The sequence below is a fragment of the Lepisosteus oculatus genome, chromosome 12, assembly GCF_040954835.1.
Source record: "Lepisosteus oculatus isolate fLepOcu1 chromosome 12, fLepOcu1.hap2, whole genome shotgun sequence".
Lineage (NCBI taxonomy): Eukaryota > Metazoa > Chordata > Actinopteri > Semionotiformes > Lepisosteidae > Lepisosteus > Lepisosteus oculatus.
In genome coordinates, this window is record NC_090707.1 from 8002169 (window position 1) to 8021955 (window position 19787).

A 19787-nucleotide genomic window follows, 5' to 3' on the forward strand; every position below is an offset into this window, starting at 1 on the left:
CTTCTCACTGGAGCGGACTGGCAGTCTGCACAGCAGGAGTGAAGAGCCATGTGCTCACGGGTGTGACATCAGTGTAACTACGGTGCAGCAAAACCTCGACTTATTTGACATCGTCCTTGCCAAACCAAATCATGTTTGATTATTTAGAAGAACATAAGTTTAGAAGGCTCCAGCCTTGCTGAAGGTCAAGACGGTGGCTGGTAGGAGGATCTGGAGGCCCATACCTGCATAACAAAATCGGCAGAGTTTGTTCTGCTGACGTCTTGCACTTGTTTAAAGCTGCAGGTATCTACATGTATTACAGCTGCTTAGAAAGCCTGAGGCACATTTAATGAGCTCATATGGCAGCTCCACTTGTAAATCACATAGTTCAGATATTAAGACGCCTGCTGGAAGACTGGGGCTTCAGCGAATCAGTCTTTGCCTTCTAGGCTCTCTGTGCTAGACAGGGCCGCCCTGGAACTTTAGATTTAGGTACAGGCGGTGTGGCTGAGAGCACGGGGCCAAAGTCTCTGCCCAGACCTGCCATAAAAGCCACTGTCAGCGCGGATGGAGTGAAGTTAAACAGTGAGATCATACAAAAAGTGCGTCAGGGTATTTACTCCATACGACACAAGCAGACTGCACAGCGCAGCTCTTAAGTGTCTGACAAAGGGCTTAGCTTTTACTCTTAACTTGTTTTTTTAATAGCCATTGTATATAGAACTCTTCAGGCAGTTTTGTGAGGGTATATGGGGAAAAATCATTCTAAAAGGGCTTCTACACCATGTATAAGTGAAAGTTGGAGTTGACTGCAATGCTGCTACAGCAGGGCTGTTTCTCATTTCTTTATGGGGTTGAGGAAGAGGACCCGCAGCAGGGCTCCGAGGGCAGCAGGGCCAGCGCTCTGCAGGGAGCTGCGATTCAGAGAGGACCGGCAGGCGGAGCCGTCCAGCAGAGACACAGATATGAGGCCTCCGTACCGAGGAAGAAGGCGGACAGCTCTTTAAACCAGGATGGCTCCCAGCAGTCAGTGCATCTCACTCAGGCCCAGACATGTGGCCCTCACCTGCAGTTAACATCACCGGCCAAGTTCTAAAAACGGGAAGCTGGCGGTACGTAAATACCAGTTCTCTCTTCATGCACATGTGCGGAGGTGGCTGTATTCTTAGAAACAGCAGGACAGGAGGTAATAAAACACAATGGAATTATTTCAACACACTTTAAAAAAAGTAACTTAACAGAAATGTTAATGGGTTGTTGAAACTCTAGAAGGGATGGGGAAAATCAGGGTAGAGCACTGCAGCACACTGGTGTCAGGACATACAGCAACGATTTCTTATCTGTATCATAAAAGCACATCATTTTTGATGTCTTACTTCCCCTACAAGCCTGGCTGAAGACAAAAAACAAATGAAAAACCAAAAAAAACAGCAGGAAAAAGGGTCAATTCCTGTTCTCATGCCTCAGTTTGGTTGATTAACATAAACAAATTAAATCAATCTTAAAAATCGATTTCCAGCCCAATTCCAAATCTATTTCCCTTCCTATGAAACAACAGTGAAACACAAACCAGAAAGCTGGACTGGAAGCATGAAGGGCATTTAATACAGCGGGACAACTTCTTTACACAAAGGGTTGTGGGAGTCTGCAACAAGATGGATGAGATCCTCAGATTAATTAGCTATATAAAAAAAATCAAATAAGCCGGATGGACCCAATGGCGTGGTCTTTTAGTAATTGTTCTTATGTTGCTAAATCCATTTAATCGCAGAAGTGAACTGGGACAGAAAGACGGGATTTGAGCTCAGCCCCGACAGAAGAGGAAGAGGCGAGAGTGGCCGGGCGTTTCGGTACCTGTCTTCCCTGCTCCGCTCTCTCCAGTGATCAGGATGCACTGGTCCTTGTCTTGATCTCGCAGGGACCGGTAGGCCTCGTCCGCCAGGGCGTAGCTGAAACACACAGCAGGAATCTGTTAAACCTCACCCACTCGAGCTACACTCCCTCCGGCAGGCCGGAGCCCAGAGGATTCCAGCTGAACCCGGGCCACAGACAACCCTGCTACAAACCCCAGGACTGTCGCTATCAGATAGGGAAAAACCCATTCGATACTTTCTTCTTTTCAAAATAAGCAGCGGGAGTTGAACCTGCAAGGCTCCCCTCACAATAGACGTGCCTCCCATGCATGGCCTGTGTAAAACATATCCGTAAATGACAAATAAGCAAACGAATTATGAGATGTCGGTGAGAAGATTATGTGCGACGTGACGTGCTCCATAATCCTCCTACAAGGGATAAAAAGGATCCTAAAATTTTCAGAAAAATCTTATTTAAAAAAGGTCAGTACATGGTACGTGCAAAAACAGAAAAGCCAATGAAGTCAAAGCTCAGTTCATGCGAGGACATGATTTCTATTATTACATCTCTAATCACCCCCTGTGCACGAGAGAGCCCTGCAGCGCCAAGCACTTTTTTTAATGAATCGGGACATTTTGTGCGAGTTCGAGGCTGCAGAAAACAGCTGCACACATCAGCCCCGACAACACATGACATCCTCACAGCCTGGAAGGGCTGGGAAGCCAATAGTCTTGGTTTATTAAAGCCTTTGACAAGTGTCGCTGCGCCTCTGTCACATGGCTCGTGCTACCGAGTCTTCCCTGACGGGGGCAGGACGTACCAGGCCACAGCCTCCGCTGGGCTGAGCAGGGTAGGGTGTGAACTGGGCACCCACTTCGGGCAAGGCTCAGCACCTCACTGGGATACGCCCTTCCTAAAAACAGCCCTGTGTGCACTGCCATCCCTGCTCTTGTTACAGCTCGGAAATCACACCACGGCCATTCAGCTCAGCTCTGCACTTTTCCAGCCCACGAGCACCAAATTAGTGAGAGCTCTGGGCAGAGCTGCAGTACTTCTTCATGCATTTACTTAGGAATTTTCCAGCGCCACAACTAATAATAGATAGGAGTGTGCAGCAGGCATTTTTCTTCTCCACAAGAAATAATGTTAATGCCCTGCTCCCAACGGCGGAGAAACGAGAATGAACAGCAGGTTTATGTAACTCCTAACGACTTTCCTAGCTTCATCAACTGAAGTGGATTTTTTTTTTCAGGACAAGGCATTTGAGCTGTGAAATCGGCGGTCGTTTAATTTCAGTTCTCAGCGTCAAAACGGTTCAGGGTCCTGTTCATATTTGAAGTCTGGTTCCATGCATCTATCCCTTAAGGAAAATCTTATTTTCTGGCAAGCAATAAATTAATGAATATTTTTCTCTATAACTAACGCGTAAACCATTCAATGTTTTTGTAAACCATAAATTACACTAGGTTCATATCACTTATGTTGGATTATATGATCAGCATCAGAAGAAAATTATCACTGTGCAGGTATGTTACTAGGAAAAAAAACACATGGATTTTGGATATGAAGGAACCTATTTTTATTCATTGATTGCTGACTGTGATACGAGTTGAGTAATGTTGTTGCATAAGCACTAAAAGCCTACTTTGTAAGAGGACTAGCTGGACACAGGCAATTTTAACTTGTTGAATGCCAAAGAAATCAAGAAAGACAAATACGGAGGAAGAAATATGCCCCACCTCCCAGGAGAACAACATCTTTGTGACATCAGTATGTTTGAGGCTGGACTAAGTCAGCCCTGGTATTCACCATCTGGGTTGCTCAAAGCCAAGAATTTCTATCCTGGTAAGATTATAGCCAAACAATGCATGAATGACATGGCATGATGTCAGTGAGCATAAGCCATGACCCCTTGACAAGACTGGCAAATCGTGCGCCGTCTTCGTGACCATTTTCACAACCTGGTGCAGCATCAGAAACACCAGGCTGCGACAGCCTCAAGCGTTCAGCCTCTCCATCGCAAGGAGCCAACTAAAAAGTCAGCTTTCTGCAGGTCAGACAGCCCCCCAGGGGTGCAGTGTTCAGCCCTGTTCACGGAGACACCAGAATGAGATGGGGTGACAAACACCTGAGGCGGACTCACCCAGCAGCGGAGCAACCCTAACTGAGCTGCACGTATGCAGAACAATCCATGAGGATCCCCATGTGTGATGGCCTGGGCAGACGTGTTAATTACTACTGAGCTCCACTGGTAAGTGATGGATGCAACCAAACTGCGCATCCCTGAAGAGCTGACTCTATGACCTTCTTGCAGGCTCACCCTGACATGACAACCATGCATGTGACAGTAATGCTATGGACGCCAACTTGTCCCCATTGAACCCTATTGAAAATCTAGGGCTCGCAGATCAGAGAACAGGCAGGCACATGTTGGCGAGAAGCAAGGGACTAAATATGACAGGGCAGCATGTGCAAACTGGTGCCAAGCAGGAGTCGTGGATGTGTGGAATCCATACCTCTTAGTACGGATTGAGAGATGTTTTTGAGGATCCTGTACTTGAAATGTGCTTCAAGCATGCTGACCTGGACTCGTCCTGCATTATCTGACATGATCCTCAACGAAAGAAAGATTTCACTGTGAAGACCAGTGGGACCTCACAGAATAAGAGCGGACCCAGAGTCACTCCGTAGCTTCGAAGGGAGCTGGGATCCGTGTGGACCAGGGAAGCAGCAGCAGCCGATCAGAGCAGGCGGAGCAGGACATTACATCGCTGCAGAAATGTGTGGAAAGAGCACAGCAGGAGAACAGATGGCGGGGTGTTGTTTGAACAATCTCACCATCAGCCATGAGGGAGACAAAAGACTAAGATCACACAATTAAACTAGTCTGGGAAAGGGGAGAGAGCAGAGGAGGGGCGTCCCGGCCGTGAGATGTAAGTTAGTGGTGAGTTGCCAATTCTCAGGCGTTGTACCCAAATGATATTCACTCTCAGTGATCTCCGAAAAGGGAGGTCATATTGCATGCCAATAATTTTAATAGAAGCAGTATTTACATCTGGACTTGGCGGCTGCCTTCTTAAAGGGGATGAAGGAGGGAGGTGGCTGCATCTCAGACGACCATTTTAGTTTACTGTTGAGTTCTCACAGGAAACACAGTAGCTGCTTCACAAGGGTTTTTCAAGACAGGTGTGCCGTCGCAAGATCATTTTGTCGAGGCAAGCTGATGCCAAATTCAAAAGAGGAAAATGACAATCCCTCAAACCCCTTAGCTGGTCCAAGCGGCCAGATCACCTCAAATTAGCTCACTTCGGTCATTTCTCAAGCCTTGCAAAGAGGAAAAAAAAAACAGTTCAGCTCATTTCAGACATAAAAAAGTTTCCAAAAACAGCTGGATTACAAAAGCCGTCAGGGTGTGTGATTTCAGTAACAAACATCTCCACTATTTATATCTGCGTGCATTCTGTCATTACCAGCACAGTTAAACCAGCACACAGGACAGACTGGAACATCAAAGGGGGGGTGTGGGAATAGCTTTTGCCTTCCACATCTAAACTGGATCACGCTTTAGCCTTCTCCTTCATTTGCACAGTGGGGCTAAATATAGGAGCGCTACCGTCGGCACTCTCCTTCTGAAATTAAGCAGATTCAGCACTGTAATTTCTGTTTCTTCAGAGCAGTATCCCAAAACCACAGCAGCATGAAGCAAGCTGCAGAAAATAGCCACCACCTCCCTTGAAGAGCTCCGAGACGGGGAAAAGGGTTGTTTGTAAGCATCAGGCTGATGCGCACAAAGACCGAGGCAGGTCTCGCTGACGTCTGCAATCTCAGCTGACAGCAGGATGTGAGGATTTCATTTTCGGCCTTTTTATGCTCCTGCAAGTTGCTGTGCAGAGAAGGAATTTCACATTCTGAGGACATTCTGACAGCCCTCGGGGCTAGACTAATGCCAGTGACCACAACTGGAAAAAGATGTGCTTCGGCGAAGAGCTAAGATTCAGACCAAAAACTTCAATCAAACGTTTTGGGTGGGGTAAAGTTCAGAATCGATCTGGTTATTATAAAAAAGGAGAAGATCACTAGAAGAATAATAGGAGGAATACACAAACCCAGGTGCCTAATATGCTGGATTTGCAGATTACAGGTGTGAAACAATTGCAGCCTTTAAATCGGAACCTAATTTCTGCAGTCTGTACCCAACTTGAACACAGCCTTGTCAGTCTCATTTTTAATTCATCTTTTTTTCCACGTTGGTTATTTCTATTTCAAGCGCACAGAGAGCTCTGCTTCCCCGCCATGCCGCCGAACAGTGAGCGCGTGGCCGGTCTGAAGCTCTCTGTCGGCCGGGGAGCTCCAGGATGTAGGTCTTTCAGTGTCACTTCCTCACATGGGCTAGCCAGTCCCCGTAGGGGAACTCGGTCTTCCTGAGCCCATGGGGCAGGAGAGGGCCAGATGGCCGTGGATGGTGTGGGCTTTGGCAGGGCACAACGTCTCAACCGGACCTGCCACACAGAGACTCTTTATTCCGCAGATCTTGGCAATCGGACAAGTGCTGCATCATTTCTATGACTTCCCACAAGTACACAATCACAGAGGGAAAAAACCCCCACCATGCACCATATATGCTGAACGAGGAATGGGGTTAGCACGCTTATAGCAAAGGACACGACCGGCTGCAGTTATTCACTTTTCTACTGACATCCAAAGGCACAATCTCTAGAAGGAAATGGGATCTTCCGACACTGTCCCCATCCGAGCCCTGCGATGTTTTCTCTTGAGATCAAACCTGTGCTAGAAAGACTGTCCTGCACGGCCGGGGGGAGGTGCAGCAGACGTGCACCTCGTGCAAAGTGCCACCCTGCGCACTTTGCACGGTGTGAAGCCACCGTGCGCTTCCTGCTCTTTGGGCACGTCTCCAGACCCGATCCCTCCCTCCTGTCAGCTGGAAGGGAAGTCATAGTCCCTGCTCTTCCTGGCTTCCACCACCCTTAGGCTTCTTATCAAAGACAGGCGGCCTTTTCTCAGTTCTATTTTTGCCCATCCTACCTTCCCTTCAGAGTGTATAATAAGATCGGCAGGATGTGCTCAGGAGCTGACTTGAGTAAAGGAAGGACAACAGGGCTCGACAGAAAAGAAGAAAAAAAGGAGAGCCAAAAAATACACCCCTAACTCTTTACACAAATGTTCTTTTTTATGAAAATTCGATCAGACAAAGCATGTGAATTTATACCCAATTTTCACGAAAGCCAACTTCAAACTACAAAGAAGCAACACGGAGGAAACGTCTGCCAAATGTACAGAGTGAAGTGGAAGGCGGCATGCGACCCGTTTCATGTCGAGTTAAGCAGCACCTTCCACTGACTGGTATGGGTGGTAGGTAGCACAGAGCCCATGGAGTGGAAGGAGAGATGTGCGTGATACAGTTCACCACGCCTTGCCTTGTGCACTGTTTGCTATTGTGCACTTTTTGTGTAAGGAAGTTTGTGGTTTAGCCTTTATCATGGACCCTAAACATGTTGAGAAAATGAAAATTGTGTGCGCGCGTGTAATTATGCAAAAAGCAAATGAAAGTGGTTACTGTACTTTGGTATGATTAATGATATCTAACTAGATAAGCAGTGTTTATTACTAACACAAGCCGCAGTATGAATGCTAGTTATTATTATATGTCACTGTCATTTTGGAGACAAAAGTTAAAGCAGGGATCCAGAACGGATTGCAATCCCCCCCACCTTGAAATAATGGAGGGTTTTCTTTTGACAGATTTTTGCTATACGAAAGGGTTTCTGGGAATGAATTAAGTTCGTTAGTACCTTAAAAAGAGGTACAGGGGTACCAAAATTAAAAGGTGTATTTCACCGATTTTTTACTCCCAATGCCCACTTCAAGCACATTTCGAGTAGCTGAATACAGCACCCAAACTTCTATGACACTGCATGGCTGCTGAAGACTGGCAAGGGCAGCTGCACCTGGCTGTCCTGATATTGTCACGGTACACTCCAGTGACAGCTGTGAAGCCCTAGGTGTGCCGCCCTCTGTTCTGTCTAGTCTGGTTGTGCACCTGGTCTCTAAGCTCAACATGAAAATAAGACCATTTGTCCAAGATCTGTCTGGCCTGTTGAAACTATAGTTCAATCAATGGATTAAATCGATCAATACCTTCTTTTACATTGTGCCCTGAGGTGTTCTAAACTAGCACAAGCCGTTTTAAAAAATTCTGGCCCATGACACCTACCCATGCCCACTCACTGCCCTGGCTCTGAGCCTCCTCTGGACTTTTTTTCCCACGAAGAAGCTCAGATTTGCCAGTGATGAGCCAAAATAAGAAAGATGCAACGGATGACATTATGCGTCTTGGCAGAAGGTGTCACGAGCGACATACAGATGGAAATAAACACTTTCTTGTGTCCGAAACTGCAGGCTCCCTGCAGCTTTCTCCCAGTGTGTTTCTTAGTTTTAATATTCTCAAGTCCTATTTTTACAAAAAAAAACATTCCTTTTTCTTCTGGCTTTGCCAGGTTTAAGGACTGGCCAGTCAAGTGAGCGTGAACCGTGCACTGAACGCAAGCGCCCACCGCAAAACACAAAAACAGGAAAGCCACAAGAAAACATCTAAAAACCAGACGGACAGCGAGCGAGGGCATAAAAAGGCTGCATTTAAGGAGGAAAATACAGACGGACAAAGGCAGCACCTCTGACCCCAGAATAACCCAGGCCTGCACTGGGATGTGTAACCTCTGATCAGACGGGACCGTGCAATTGCGTTTGCCGACAGCAGACACACACAGCCATTGTGAGCCGAGCTCTGCCGGCACAGCGCAGACAGGGCTGCAGCACAGGAGTCCGACTGTTGACTCAGTCAGACTCCGAGTCGCACAGACAGCAGCTCTGCAAATCACAGGAAATACAGGGGACCTTGGGCGGGCCTGAGCGGGGGAGGCACTGCTAAAAATAACTTACAGTACACGAGACACAGGTCGAAGGCAGAACAGGTCTGGACTCCCCCACCCCTATCCGACAGGCTGCTGGTCCTGCACTCTGCCCCCATTCAACTGTATTAATAACAGGTGAAAGAAATCCACATCACTAAGCTGGCACATGAAAAGCCAAACAGTAGCTACTGTAATGATGTTTAGCAGGCACAGCACTCTTTTGTAGGTCTTATTCACAGTGCGTTAGGGCCAGTGATGATGCCCCAAGGATGCCAAAGGAAAAGACTGAGCATAAAAGTGGAAGTGCTCTTGAAAACCACCACTGGCCTGTAAAGTTATGAACAGGGTGTACTGGTGTACAGGGCGTACTGGACTGTGGTGCCCTTTTATATGAGAAGGTCGCAAGGTTTCGGGGTAAGGCTTTGGAAAGCAAGAGTCCAGCCACATTACCACCTCTGTTGTCAGCAAGATTTTCATCGGGCTGTACAGAGAATGCTTAACAGCGGCTGTCAAGGCCTGGAAGTCATGATTAAGAAGAATCATGGTCGACAACCAAGGCTTGGCACGAGCCCAACTGATGTTGCACACCGTGGAGAGAAGAGACCCAAGGATCACCAGCACCAGAGGGGTTGGCATGTGGACAACTGTTTCCTAATGTCCTACAAAACTGTACTGATGAATACCCACTATTTTCTGATGTTAACTGTGGGGGAAAACAATTTTTCTTCATGCACCATCAAAATCACTTATACAGCATTTTTATTCCCAAAAAGCTTTTGGCAAAGCATGGTGCCTCACAGTACGCTGCTCAAGTGAAACAGAAGACATACCAATATATTTTTGTTAGGGGACAAGTAATAGGTTTTTTCCATGCTGAAAAAAAGAAAGAAAACGCAACGTTTCGGCCGTGGAGCCTTCTTCAGGTGTGAGGTATATTTTTGGAAGGTTAGCCACAGAGAGGCGATCAGCAGGGACCTAGTCTGCCGAGTGCAGACCGGGCAAAAGCAGGAACAGAGCCTCTACAGCCGAGAGCAAAAACCGCAGAGACGGGCTGAGCTCTGCGTCCGTCTCTTCAAACTGCCACCTCCACTCCGCTCCTAACGAGCGCAGCTGCTCATTATCGTCGGTTACCGGAGGCATATCTAGATTTGCATCTCATTCCACCTACACGGAGGTGGGCGACTGTGATGCTGCTGGAACTGACACACACACACACACACACACTGGCCCGTGATTACGACTAATTTCCATAAGCGTGCGCCAGATGGACAGGTCTCAACGACCGATATCTAATCAGCCACTTAACAGCATGCACCGATTTCAAGTTGCCATTCAAAAGACAGAAGGGCACCACGACCCCCCTCCTCTCTCCTCCCCACAGCATCTGTGTCCATTCAGATCGTCGGAGCTTAAAAACAGCAGGAAATCCCCCCATCCCCACCCACAACACCAGCTGAACAGACCCGTAGACAAACATCGGTGTACAAACAATGCTTCGATTCCCCCGAGAAACCTGCCAAACCACTACTCCAAGAAAAGAATGAGATGAATAAGTACAGTTAGGAAGCACAAACGTGTAACAAAACCACTATCGACACATTCATAGGCCTGTTATGCAGTAAATAGCAGGTTGGCAGGTGATAATCATATTTTCACACTAATTACAGTAGCTACAGGTTAATGTATGTAATGGACACGCATGTGAGAGAACAACTCATCCCTCACCCCCCCAACTAACCACATTGTAGCCCAGCGCTACTGGAAAACCTAGCAACAGGCCACTGCAAAGCTGAAACTACACATTAGTGGCTGGGTCTACAGCCCTTGGTAAGGGTTTTGCGCTCCTAGTTCTCTGTGCTTCCTCCATCTCGTGGTTTTAATCCCTAGCTGAGCTCTCAAACACTTAATTGAATAAATATTTTGCACCACTAGGAGTTTTATTTTCAACACTAAAAAGACAGAAATTACCTGAAGCCATTCACGTCAAGTTAGCTAATAAATAGTCTCAAATCTCTAGCAGTTTTAGAACTGCAGATAGTCTCTATAAAATCAATTATACTTAACACTTCAATTATGGCACCGACAGTGCACCTGGCATGCAAAAGTGAAGACAGAAGGAGGAAACCTTCGGTCTTTAACAGAATGTGAAACCTTCAGTGGCGCTCCGGGAAAAAAAAAGTTGGTTTTTAAGTTGAGAAAAAAAATCTAACCTGTGCAATGTCTTTCTGCCCCACACCAGCTACAATCTCATCTCGACCGAATGAACGGACTGATCGAGGAGGGAAAGATGAGTGCAGGGTGGACAGGGACAGGAGGCGAGTTACCCTTGCTTGGGCATCCAGGTGTACTGGTGTGTGCCACTCTATCTGGGCCAGATGACACCTGTGCCCACCCTTATCTGCGAGATATCATGGAGGGGAATAAAGCCAGATGGCACCACAACCACTGTATACACCTAAAGCACAATGCAGCAGCGCTGCCTGTTAAAACTAAGTCCGACTTCCATCGATCAATCAGAGTGCACTGCTCAGACAGACAGACCCTCCCACGGGCACACTGGAACGCCAACTTCACGAAAGGCAACACCAAGACATTTCATTACATTTCTCCATGAAAAGCAACAGCCTACCGTTCTCCCTCTCCCGAGTGTAAACCTTATAAAACAAACGTGTTACAAGCGTGAGCTTCCTGCTTTGAAATGGGGCGTTTTATTTTTTTTACTGATATCAATAAAGTAGAACTCCGCTATCCCCTCTACCTGGTTCTTCGATTTCCAGTGGGCAGGAGTATATTTTGTGCGGAAGAGGGATGTGATGGGATAGCTTCAATTTTGTTCAGCCAACCAGCTTCAAAGCGCTCTGACCCTCCACGCAGAATTAATGTTCAGATGATGTCGGCCAGTTAGGTGGACTGTTCCTGCTAATGGCAGTAGAGTCAATGCGCACTATTATGGGGATTGGGCATCCTACGGGCACCATCTGTCTGCCAGGACTGAGGCTTCATGCGCCGCGGACACTCTCCAGGACAGACACAAATTTGAAAGCAGCCTGGTCACGGTGGCGCTTATCCTGACTCCAGCCCCTGGACCCCAGCTGTGAACAAGCAGCTTACAGGAGCGAAAGGCCCTGAGGTGGCTTTGGAACGCGCCAGCATTTTTAGATTCTGTAAAGGTAATCGTTCCACTCGCTGACACGGCTTGTGAAAACATCAGGCTAGTTCTCATGCATTTTTCTCCTCATGCACCCTTGCTGGCAGCTGCAGGGAATTAACAAATGCTTATCATCATCATCATCATCATCATCATCTCTGTTACAGGGAGGGACTGCAGTTCTACTGAAGGATCAGAACGACCCTCAGCCTCAGCCTGGCCACAGCACTTACACACCAGCTGCATTTCAGACACAGAGCTCCAACTCAAAGATTAAAACAACACCAGGGGCAAAACACTGCTTTCACCGAGAACCAACTGAGGTGCTGTACCAACTGGTGCAAAGGACGGTCCTATTATTCCCAGACACCATCCAACAATATCTTCTGTCGCCTCGTGAGGCAGGTCACCAGTTACGAAATTACAAAGGTGAGATTTTGTGAGACAAGACAAGAGCTCACATCTTGATCTTAGGTTAGAGACATTGAATGTCTTTTCCTCATGCATTATTTGGGTAAAACTGGACAACATCTGCAGAAGGTCCACATTTGGTCTCCCTGGTGGGGTCCATGTCGGAGACGCATTCCTCAAGGCCACAGTTGCAACCATGGATCACTGCAATTCTGGATTCATTACTCATCGTTACAAGCCGCAAGCTGCTGCAGGCATTTAGACTTGGTTACCTAACTCTGCTGTGACCTCAGTCCCTTCACACCTACCATCGCAATGAAACCGGCAGATTCCCAAGCCTGGAACTAATCTGCACTAAATCCCAGGAGGTGCTTTCAACTCCAGCCAGATGTCCAGCTTCCAGGAAGACAAAAAAACAGCACGAAACCCATAGGAATGGGATCTGGCAAGCTGTTTCACAGGTAACTCAAATCACAGGGGAACGAGCAGATCTCCTTGTGAAGCCTCGAGGCAGCCAAGATTGCAGTGCTGTTTTCTGCTAGCAGAACGTCATGTACGCACTCATCCCCTAGCACAAGCCTAAACTACAGCAAGACGGCAATTACCTGCAAGCTGACCTCCACATCACTTTGATCTTCACAAGGATATTTGCATGTAATCCTGTGTCTGGCACATTTGTGCAGTCAAAACCACAACAATAGCTTGTTGACTTGGAACAAACACCTGATAACCCGCAAAGCGAAACTGGATAAGACGCCTGCATAGAATTGAGATCATCGCTTTACAGACTAAATACTTGGCAAAACCTGCTGTTGTTGTTTTTTTAAAAAAAAAGAAATCTAGAAGGTTGCACGGCCTCCTCTCAATCAGATGCTCTTCAAGGCTGCAACCCTCATCCATACTAGGAGAGAAGGACAGATTTCATGCTCCTGTTTCTTCCGGGCTCCCAGTGAGTCACGTCCTAACGCTTTTGCTCTTGCAAGATCAAGAAGGGCAATGCCAAGGGAAACCCACACAATAAGCTTGCAGGGTGCTCTTTTTTCCTGTACTTTAATTATAATTTTTAGCATTCTTCTCAGAGCTTTCCCTACGTACCCCTAACATTATACTTCCCAAATGCTGGGGTTCTGCTCGAGTAAACATTAGGAAGGGCAGTCCCAGGAGGTACAAAGGGCCTGACCCTGCCATGTGGGGAGAACAGACAGCACTGGGGGTCAAATTACCTCTGATTGCACTGTGAAACCCAATCTCAGCAAAGATCCAGCTGCCTGCCTCTTCTGAAGCTGAAGCACCACTCTGCGCTTCGGCAAGTCTCCCAGAAACAGACGCAGTATTCAATTGAACAGATTCTACAAATCAGAAATACTTCATAAAAGCATAAGGACATCCCAAGCACAACTGATATTTCTGTAGCAGGCTAAAACCTAGATACCTTGTTTTGCCTTTCTTTCCAAATAAAATCCTGAATCAGAACTCTTTGAAATACGAGGGGGATACAGAGGTGCTTATCAGCGCCTGATCCTGCAGATATAGGCCTATAGTCACTCTGTCCCTCTGTTATACAGGTGACACCAACAGTAGGACTGGAACTTTTCTGAAGATCTAGACAACGCATTGCATCACCTAAATGAGATGAGATTGGCATCCAAGCACAGGATGTTGGTGACTTAATTGTTCCATCACCCCCACTAATCGCACCGAGGTGGCAGGAGACAAAGAGCCCTTTCCCTTTTCACAAACATGCATCCTTCTCTTTTCCTTCCAAATTCATTCATTCATTTTTAAAAATCATGCCGGAGTGACGTCTTTTCCCACACCTTGGTTGCTCGCTGGAGAAGACGAAGGAGCATGACTGAGCCGAAGAGCCGAAAAGCTCTGTAAAACTCGAAGCAAACGCCTCTCTCGGCCCGAGCGGAGGGGAAGTCTGGTCTCTCATGCCCCCTCCCCTCCATTCCCCTGCCCCAACTTCACTGCGGTCTTGCTGCACGGTCTGAAGAAAAGAAATGCTTTCCAATAATGGCTGCTTATTATTCTTTACCGTAATTCTGGTCAATTACGGCTCATTAGGAGCAGACCAGCTGCAGAGTGCTCAGAGTTTCACACAATAGCTCCGTGAGTCAGTTGCTTTCAGCACTGAGAGCGGGGGCACCCGAGAGGCCAGAGAGGAATCATACCCAACAAAGCTGGCAGTGGGCACTACCTCCACATTGGCAACACACTGAACAGCAGACAGGACACCTGGTCATCTCAGCCCTGTGTCCAGAAGTGGGGTTTTGTTTTGTAGGTATTTCACTAGGACACTAGGTGCTCAGTCCCAGACTGCACTGGTGATGACATCTCCACAATGGATGCCTAAAACCGCCAACTGCACTGAGCTCATACTTTGTAATCTCAAACCCTTGAGCCACAGGTATTCATTCCACAGAAAGCAGTATAAACAGAAAAGATGGGGAACAATTCTAAACCATTCCGCACTTTTAAAACTGTTGTCAAGACTGATTTACTGCTGCAATGCAAACAAGGTTTGGGGATTTGCTCTAATATCAGTGTTTATTTTACTTCTCCCAGACACGATTAAGAAAGAGTAAAAAGGGGGTGAATTGAGCACGAACAACTGCTGCTGCAGAGTCATCTGAAAGTGACAGAGGTCCTGAAACGTTCACATGAAATGACATCGCCGTTCAGATCAACGCCACTGAAGTCAATCCTGGCTTAGGGCCTCACGGTTTAAGGTGATTAGAAAGGAATGTTTAAAAAGCAATTTAACTATTTTTTTCTCCATGGCACCAGCGGTTTCTTTGCTATCCGAAATATCTTTATGCCTTTTTGGAATTGAACCGGTGCCAGTTTTTGCTCTAAATTTATTCCTACCAGTCAACATGATGGAAACAGCATGGTACTGAAAAAGACGTTAATTCAAGGAACTGGTGTCGCTAATGGCCCTTTTACTTAGAAGTCAAAATAAAGAGCTTTGTGTTAAGCACACAATTAGGACCTCGTTTTCATACTTTCGTTGGAATTTTAGTTTTAATCTAAACTCAGTCGCAGCAACTGGTGTTTTAAGGAAAACAATTTTCAATTCAGTTACAAATTTTCACAAGATTTTGGCCTTGACTGAGGAATGAAGCCAGTAATTACAACCACGCCCACATGCTGAAGGTTGAGCCAATGAACAGACAAAAGCACATGTAGGTTGCCCTAAAACAAAAGATTTTTTTCCACAGTGGAAGCAATTGATATAATTACAGGGGACGTACGACAAAATAAATAAATGTATCTAAAAAACATCCCTTGAAACAACCAGAAAGTGGGCAAAATGAAGGCATGGAAAATCATAGAGTAAGGAGATTCTGTGAAAAGAAAATCTTACATGAGGTGAAGGTTGTTCCCCATGGCCGATTTATCAGGCTGATACCTTAGCTCAGCCCCTGCATATCAAAGGCAACCAATGTTAGCATGTACAGTAAAGTTAAAGGTGTAGAACATAAGCCAAGTGGTGTTAAAATTATTAATGTACTTGTAAAACCTCATTTAGAATGGCATCTTCAATTTTGGTCACCCACGATACAAGAAAAGTTAGCGCAGCTCTGGAATCAGTCCTACAGGGACAAGGGAAGACTAGCAGAAGACCCCAATTCAAGACTTCACAATCTCCCACAGACAAAGCCAACCTAACGGCAAGAAACGTGAAGCAGAGCAGAAAAGTGGAAACCACGGGGAAGTGTGTTTAAAACTGAGCAGGAGCCAAAGTGACAAATTGCTCGGATGAGGCCCTCACAACAGGTAGCCTGTAAAAAACAAACGGTGCCGATGGGCCAAACAGCCACCTCCTTTGGAACCTTTCTTGTGTTCTTGAGCCCCTGGAGGACTGGCACCCCAGTATAATTCATTGGGGCTCTGTCTTGTTGTGGTTTCTTCAGGCACTGAGAACTGAGAGACTTGCGATGCTGTTACGTCACACTCGTAAATCTAACACGCTGCACAGCTGTGGCTGATGATGTTTGGGTTTATTGCGTAAAAGTGGCGTTGTCCCCCATCATCAAAAACAATGATCACCTAGCTAACAACTGCATAACCTGTGTATATCCTAATAAACAACTGGGGCAAAGCTATCGACTGTTTTGTTGCATAGGCTGTTTAGCAGTGTAACTCAGCAGTGCTGCGTCAAGACTGAACAGCCTACAGCTGCGAACCTCCCTCAGATACATGAGCCTAGAAAGCCTGCAGTGAGCTGTCTTTGCAAAGGGGAGAGAAAGCACACAACATCACCAGCATGCACAACAGAAAAGCTTGCAGGCAAGGCTCAAAAGCTTTCCGCGATAATATTTATGCATTTTGACATTATTAATGGTACACAAGTTTCTGCACAGATCCACGGAAGAACAGGAAAACAAACACTTCAGATATAATACGAAGAGGTTGAAAATTGCCTGTGTACAACGGCAAACCCAGCAGAAATTCTAGGCTACCTGACAGTATAGAATACAGGTCTCGCCTGACTTTTGAGTCCTGTGTATCCAAGACACCACTCCTGGACATACAGTAAAACTGAAGACAATTCAAGTGCGTGTGAACTTCCATGTTCAGGTTGAAATTTAGATTTACAGAAAAAAAAGCAATCTGGCCCTTAGCCCTGAAGTCCCACTGTGCCACAGGTGACAGCCACCTCTTGGGGAGCAGAGGGCTGAGATCTTCAGAGGGGCGCTACGTCTGACACTGCGGCTGTGGCCGTGCCACTGTCCAGCGCCCAGGCCACCAGCCCTCTCCCGGCCTGGTGGTCCCGTCGCGTCATGGGTCACCCCCTCCAGCCTGCCTTGGGCCGATCGCTTCCGCCCCGGATACGAACAAAAAAAAAAACTCTTCACTGCGAAACAAGGCCTTGGCTGCTTTTCACTTCACAATGAAAGGCCTAACTGCTATTTTTGTCAGCTGACGCACAAGAAATTCGACAGTATTCTTTTCAACAGAACAGTGATGTGTGTGGTTTACAATAGTCACAACTGTGATCTTTTAAATTCTTCTGGGTCAGTAATGACAAAAACATCTCGTACTCGGAGGGCAATGGATGTGCTCAGAGATCCAGTGGAGATGCAGAGCTCTAACTGCTTTTTAATCAGAAGTATGTGGTGGCGCCTCTCTTCTCCTGTAAAGACAGCCATCCTTCTGCTGAGCTCTCTGATCAGAAGACAAATTAGCAAGGTTCAATATTACACCATAAAACAGGGCACTGAACACGAATACAAATCAGAAAAATATGTACATCTGCCCACACACTGGGGGGTCAATAGCCCAGAGACCACTGCTCTTCAGTGCTGTAAAGATGTGTGAGAGACAATGGGTGGCATAATTCCTGTTTCTTTTATAATGGAAATCCTCCAACATTCAGCATCTTTGAAACCGGCACGTTCAGAAAAGAAAAGATTCAAGCTGTTGCTGCCACTATCTCTGCTAACACAATTCAGCGCACTCTGATTTATGCATTAATGATAGACACTGTGCACTAAAGAAATGGCATGGTTTTGTAAAATATAATGTCATCACCTTTTGCGAGTGTTTCATGCTTCAAAATAAACTTGGCTAAGCCACAACAGAGACACCAGTGAGCCTGAACGTATATCAGGTCTTTGGAGAATTCAAGCTTAGGTCTTAGGGCTGATGTAGGTTTTAAGTGCTTTTGAAATGACACTACAATGTTAAGCAAGTGAGTCAGTGAAGCAAACTTGTACAATCCTGTTACAAAACCACTGTTTCAATGTTATTTATTGCCCTTATCTTCAACTGCTCTATGGAACATTTACAGCTACCTTTGCATCCCAAGTTAATCTTTGAACACAGAACTGCTTCCTTGAAGGAAATTCTGGAAATTCGTACTATCATAAAAATCCAAACTGTGACATGACAGCACTGCAAATGGTTTACAAATGCAAAATATACTAATATATAGTGGGATACGTCAGTCTGGTAATTTCCTAGATCTTTTTGAAAGATCGCCCTGCATCGTCTCTGAGAAGAGATTAGGAGACGTAGCAATACATTCCAAATATACTTTAAGAGCAAAGAACCACATCTTCTTTGCAGTCCTATATAGGTATTCCACTTAAATTAACATTTTTGTCCCCTGGCACCACCAGACTGCTGCCTTTGCTGGTGTCCCATTTTTAATTTTTTTAAAAAAGAATAAGAAAGCTTGTGTGGACAAAAAACACTTTGTAATTGTCAAATGAAATTGATTCACCTAATGGTAAAGCACTGATAAGGTTCTTTTCCGTGCTTATGCATTGCATGAATTCCATCAAAGCTGATGAAGGATCAGGTTTTAAGAGAAAAATCTACCCGGAGTACACCTTGGATTATCTATACATTTTTTTACCAAACACTGATCAATGCATTCCATTCATACCAATGGGCACACGGTACAGTGCCTTGCGAAAGTATTCGGCCCCCTTGAACTTTTCAACCTTTTGCCACATTTCAGGCTTCAAACATAAAGATATAAATTTTTTATTTTATGTGAAGAATCACCAACAAGTGGGACACAATTGTGAAGTGGAACGAAATCTATTGGATTTTTGAAACTTTTTTAACTAATAAAAAAATGAAAAGTGGGGCGTGCAAAATTATTCGGCCCCTTTACTTTCAGTGCAGCAAACTCACTCCAGAAGTTCAGCGAGGATCTCTGAATGATCCAATGTTGTCCTAAATGACTGATGGTGATAAATAGAATCCACCTGTGTGTAATCAAGTCTCTGTATAAATGCACCTGCTCTGTGATAGTCTCAAGGTTCTGTTGAAAGCGCAGAGAGCATCATGAAGACCAAGGAACACACCAGGCAGGTCCGTAATACTGTTGTGGAGAAGTTTAAAGCCGGATTTGGATACAAAAAGATTTCCCAAGCTTCAAACATCCCAAGGAGCACTGTGCAAGCGATCATCTTGAAATGGAAGGAGTATCAGACCACTGCAAATCTACCAAGACCTGGCCGTCCCTCTAAACTTTCAGCTCAGACAAGGAGAAGACTGATCAGAGATGCAGCCAAGAGGCCCATGATCACTCTGGATGAACTGCAGAGAACTACAGCTGAGGTGGGAGAGTCTGTCCATAGGACAACAATCAGTCTTACACTGCACAAATCTGGCCTTTATGGAAGAGTGGCAAGAAGAAAGCCATTTCTCAAAGATATCCATAAAAAGTCTCGTCTAAAGTTTGCCACAAGCCACCTGGGAGACACCCCAAACATGTGGAAGAAGGTGCTCTGGTCAGATGAAACCAAAATCGAACTTTTTGGCCACAATGCAAAACGATATGTTTGGCGTAAAAGCAACACAGCTCATCACCCTCAACACACCATCCCCACTGTCAAACATGGTGGTGGCAGCATCATGGTTTGGGCCTGCTTTTCTTCAGCAGGGACAGGGAAGATGGTTAAAATTGAGGGGAAGATGGATGCAGCCAAATACAGGAC

At 46.0% G+C, this 19787-nt stretch overlaps 1 protein-coding gene across 6 annotated transcripts in view; it reads right to left on the reverse strand.

Annotated features, from left to right (window-relative positions):
• Nucleotides 1-19787, reverse strand: part of myo1b (myosin IB) — a 95805-nt gene that overhangs the window by 49313 nt on the left and 26705 nt on the right. For all 6 annotated transcript variants that reach the window (XM_069197218.1, XM_069197221.1, XM_069197220.1 and 3 more), the window contains exon 4: nt 1837-1931. In XM_069197218.1, the coding sequence (XP_069053319.1) occupies nt 1837-1931 (95 nt within the window). The remainder of the gene's footprint in view (nt 1-1836; nt 1932-19787) is intronic.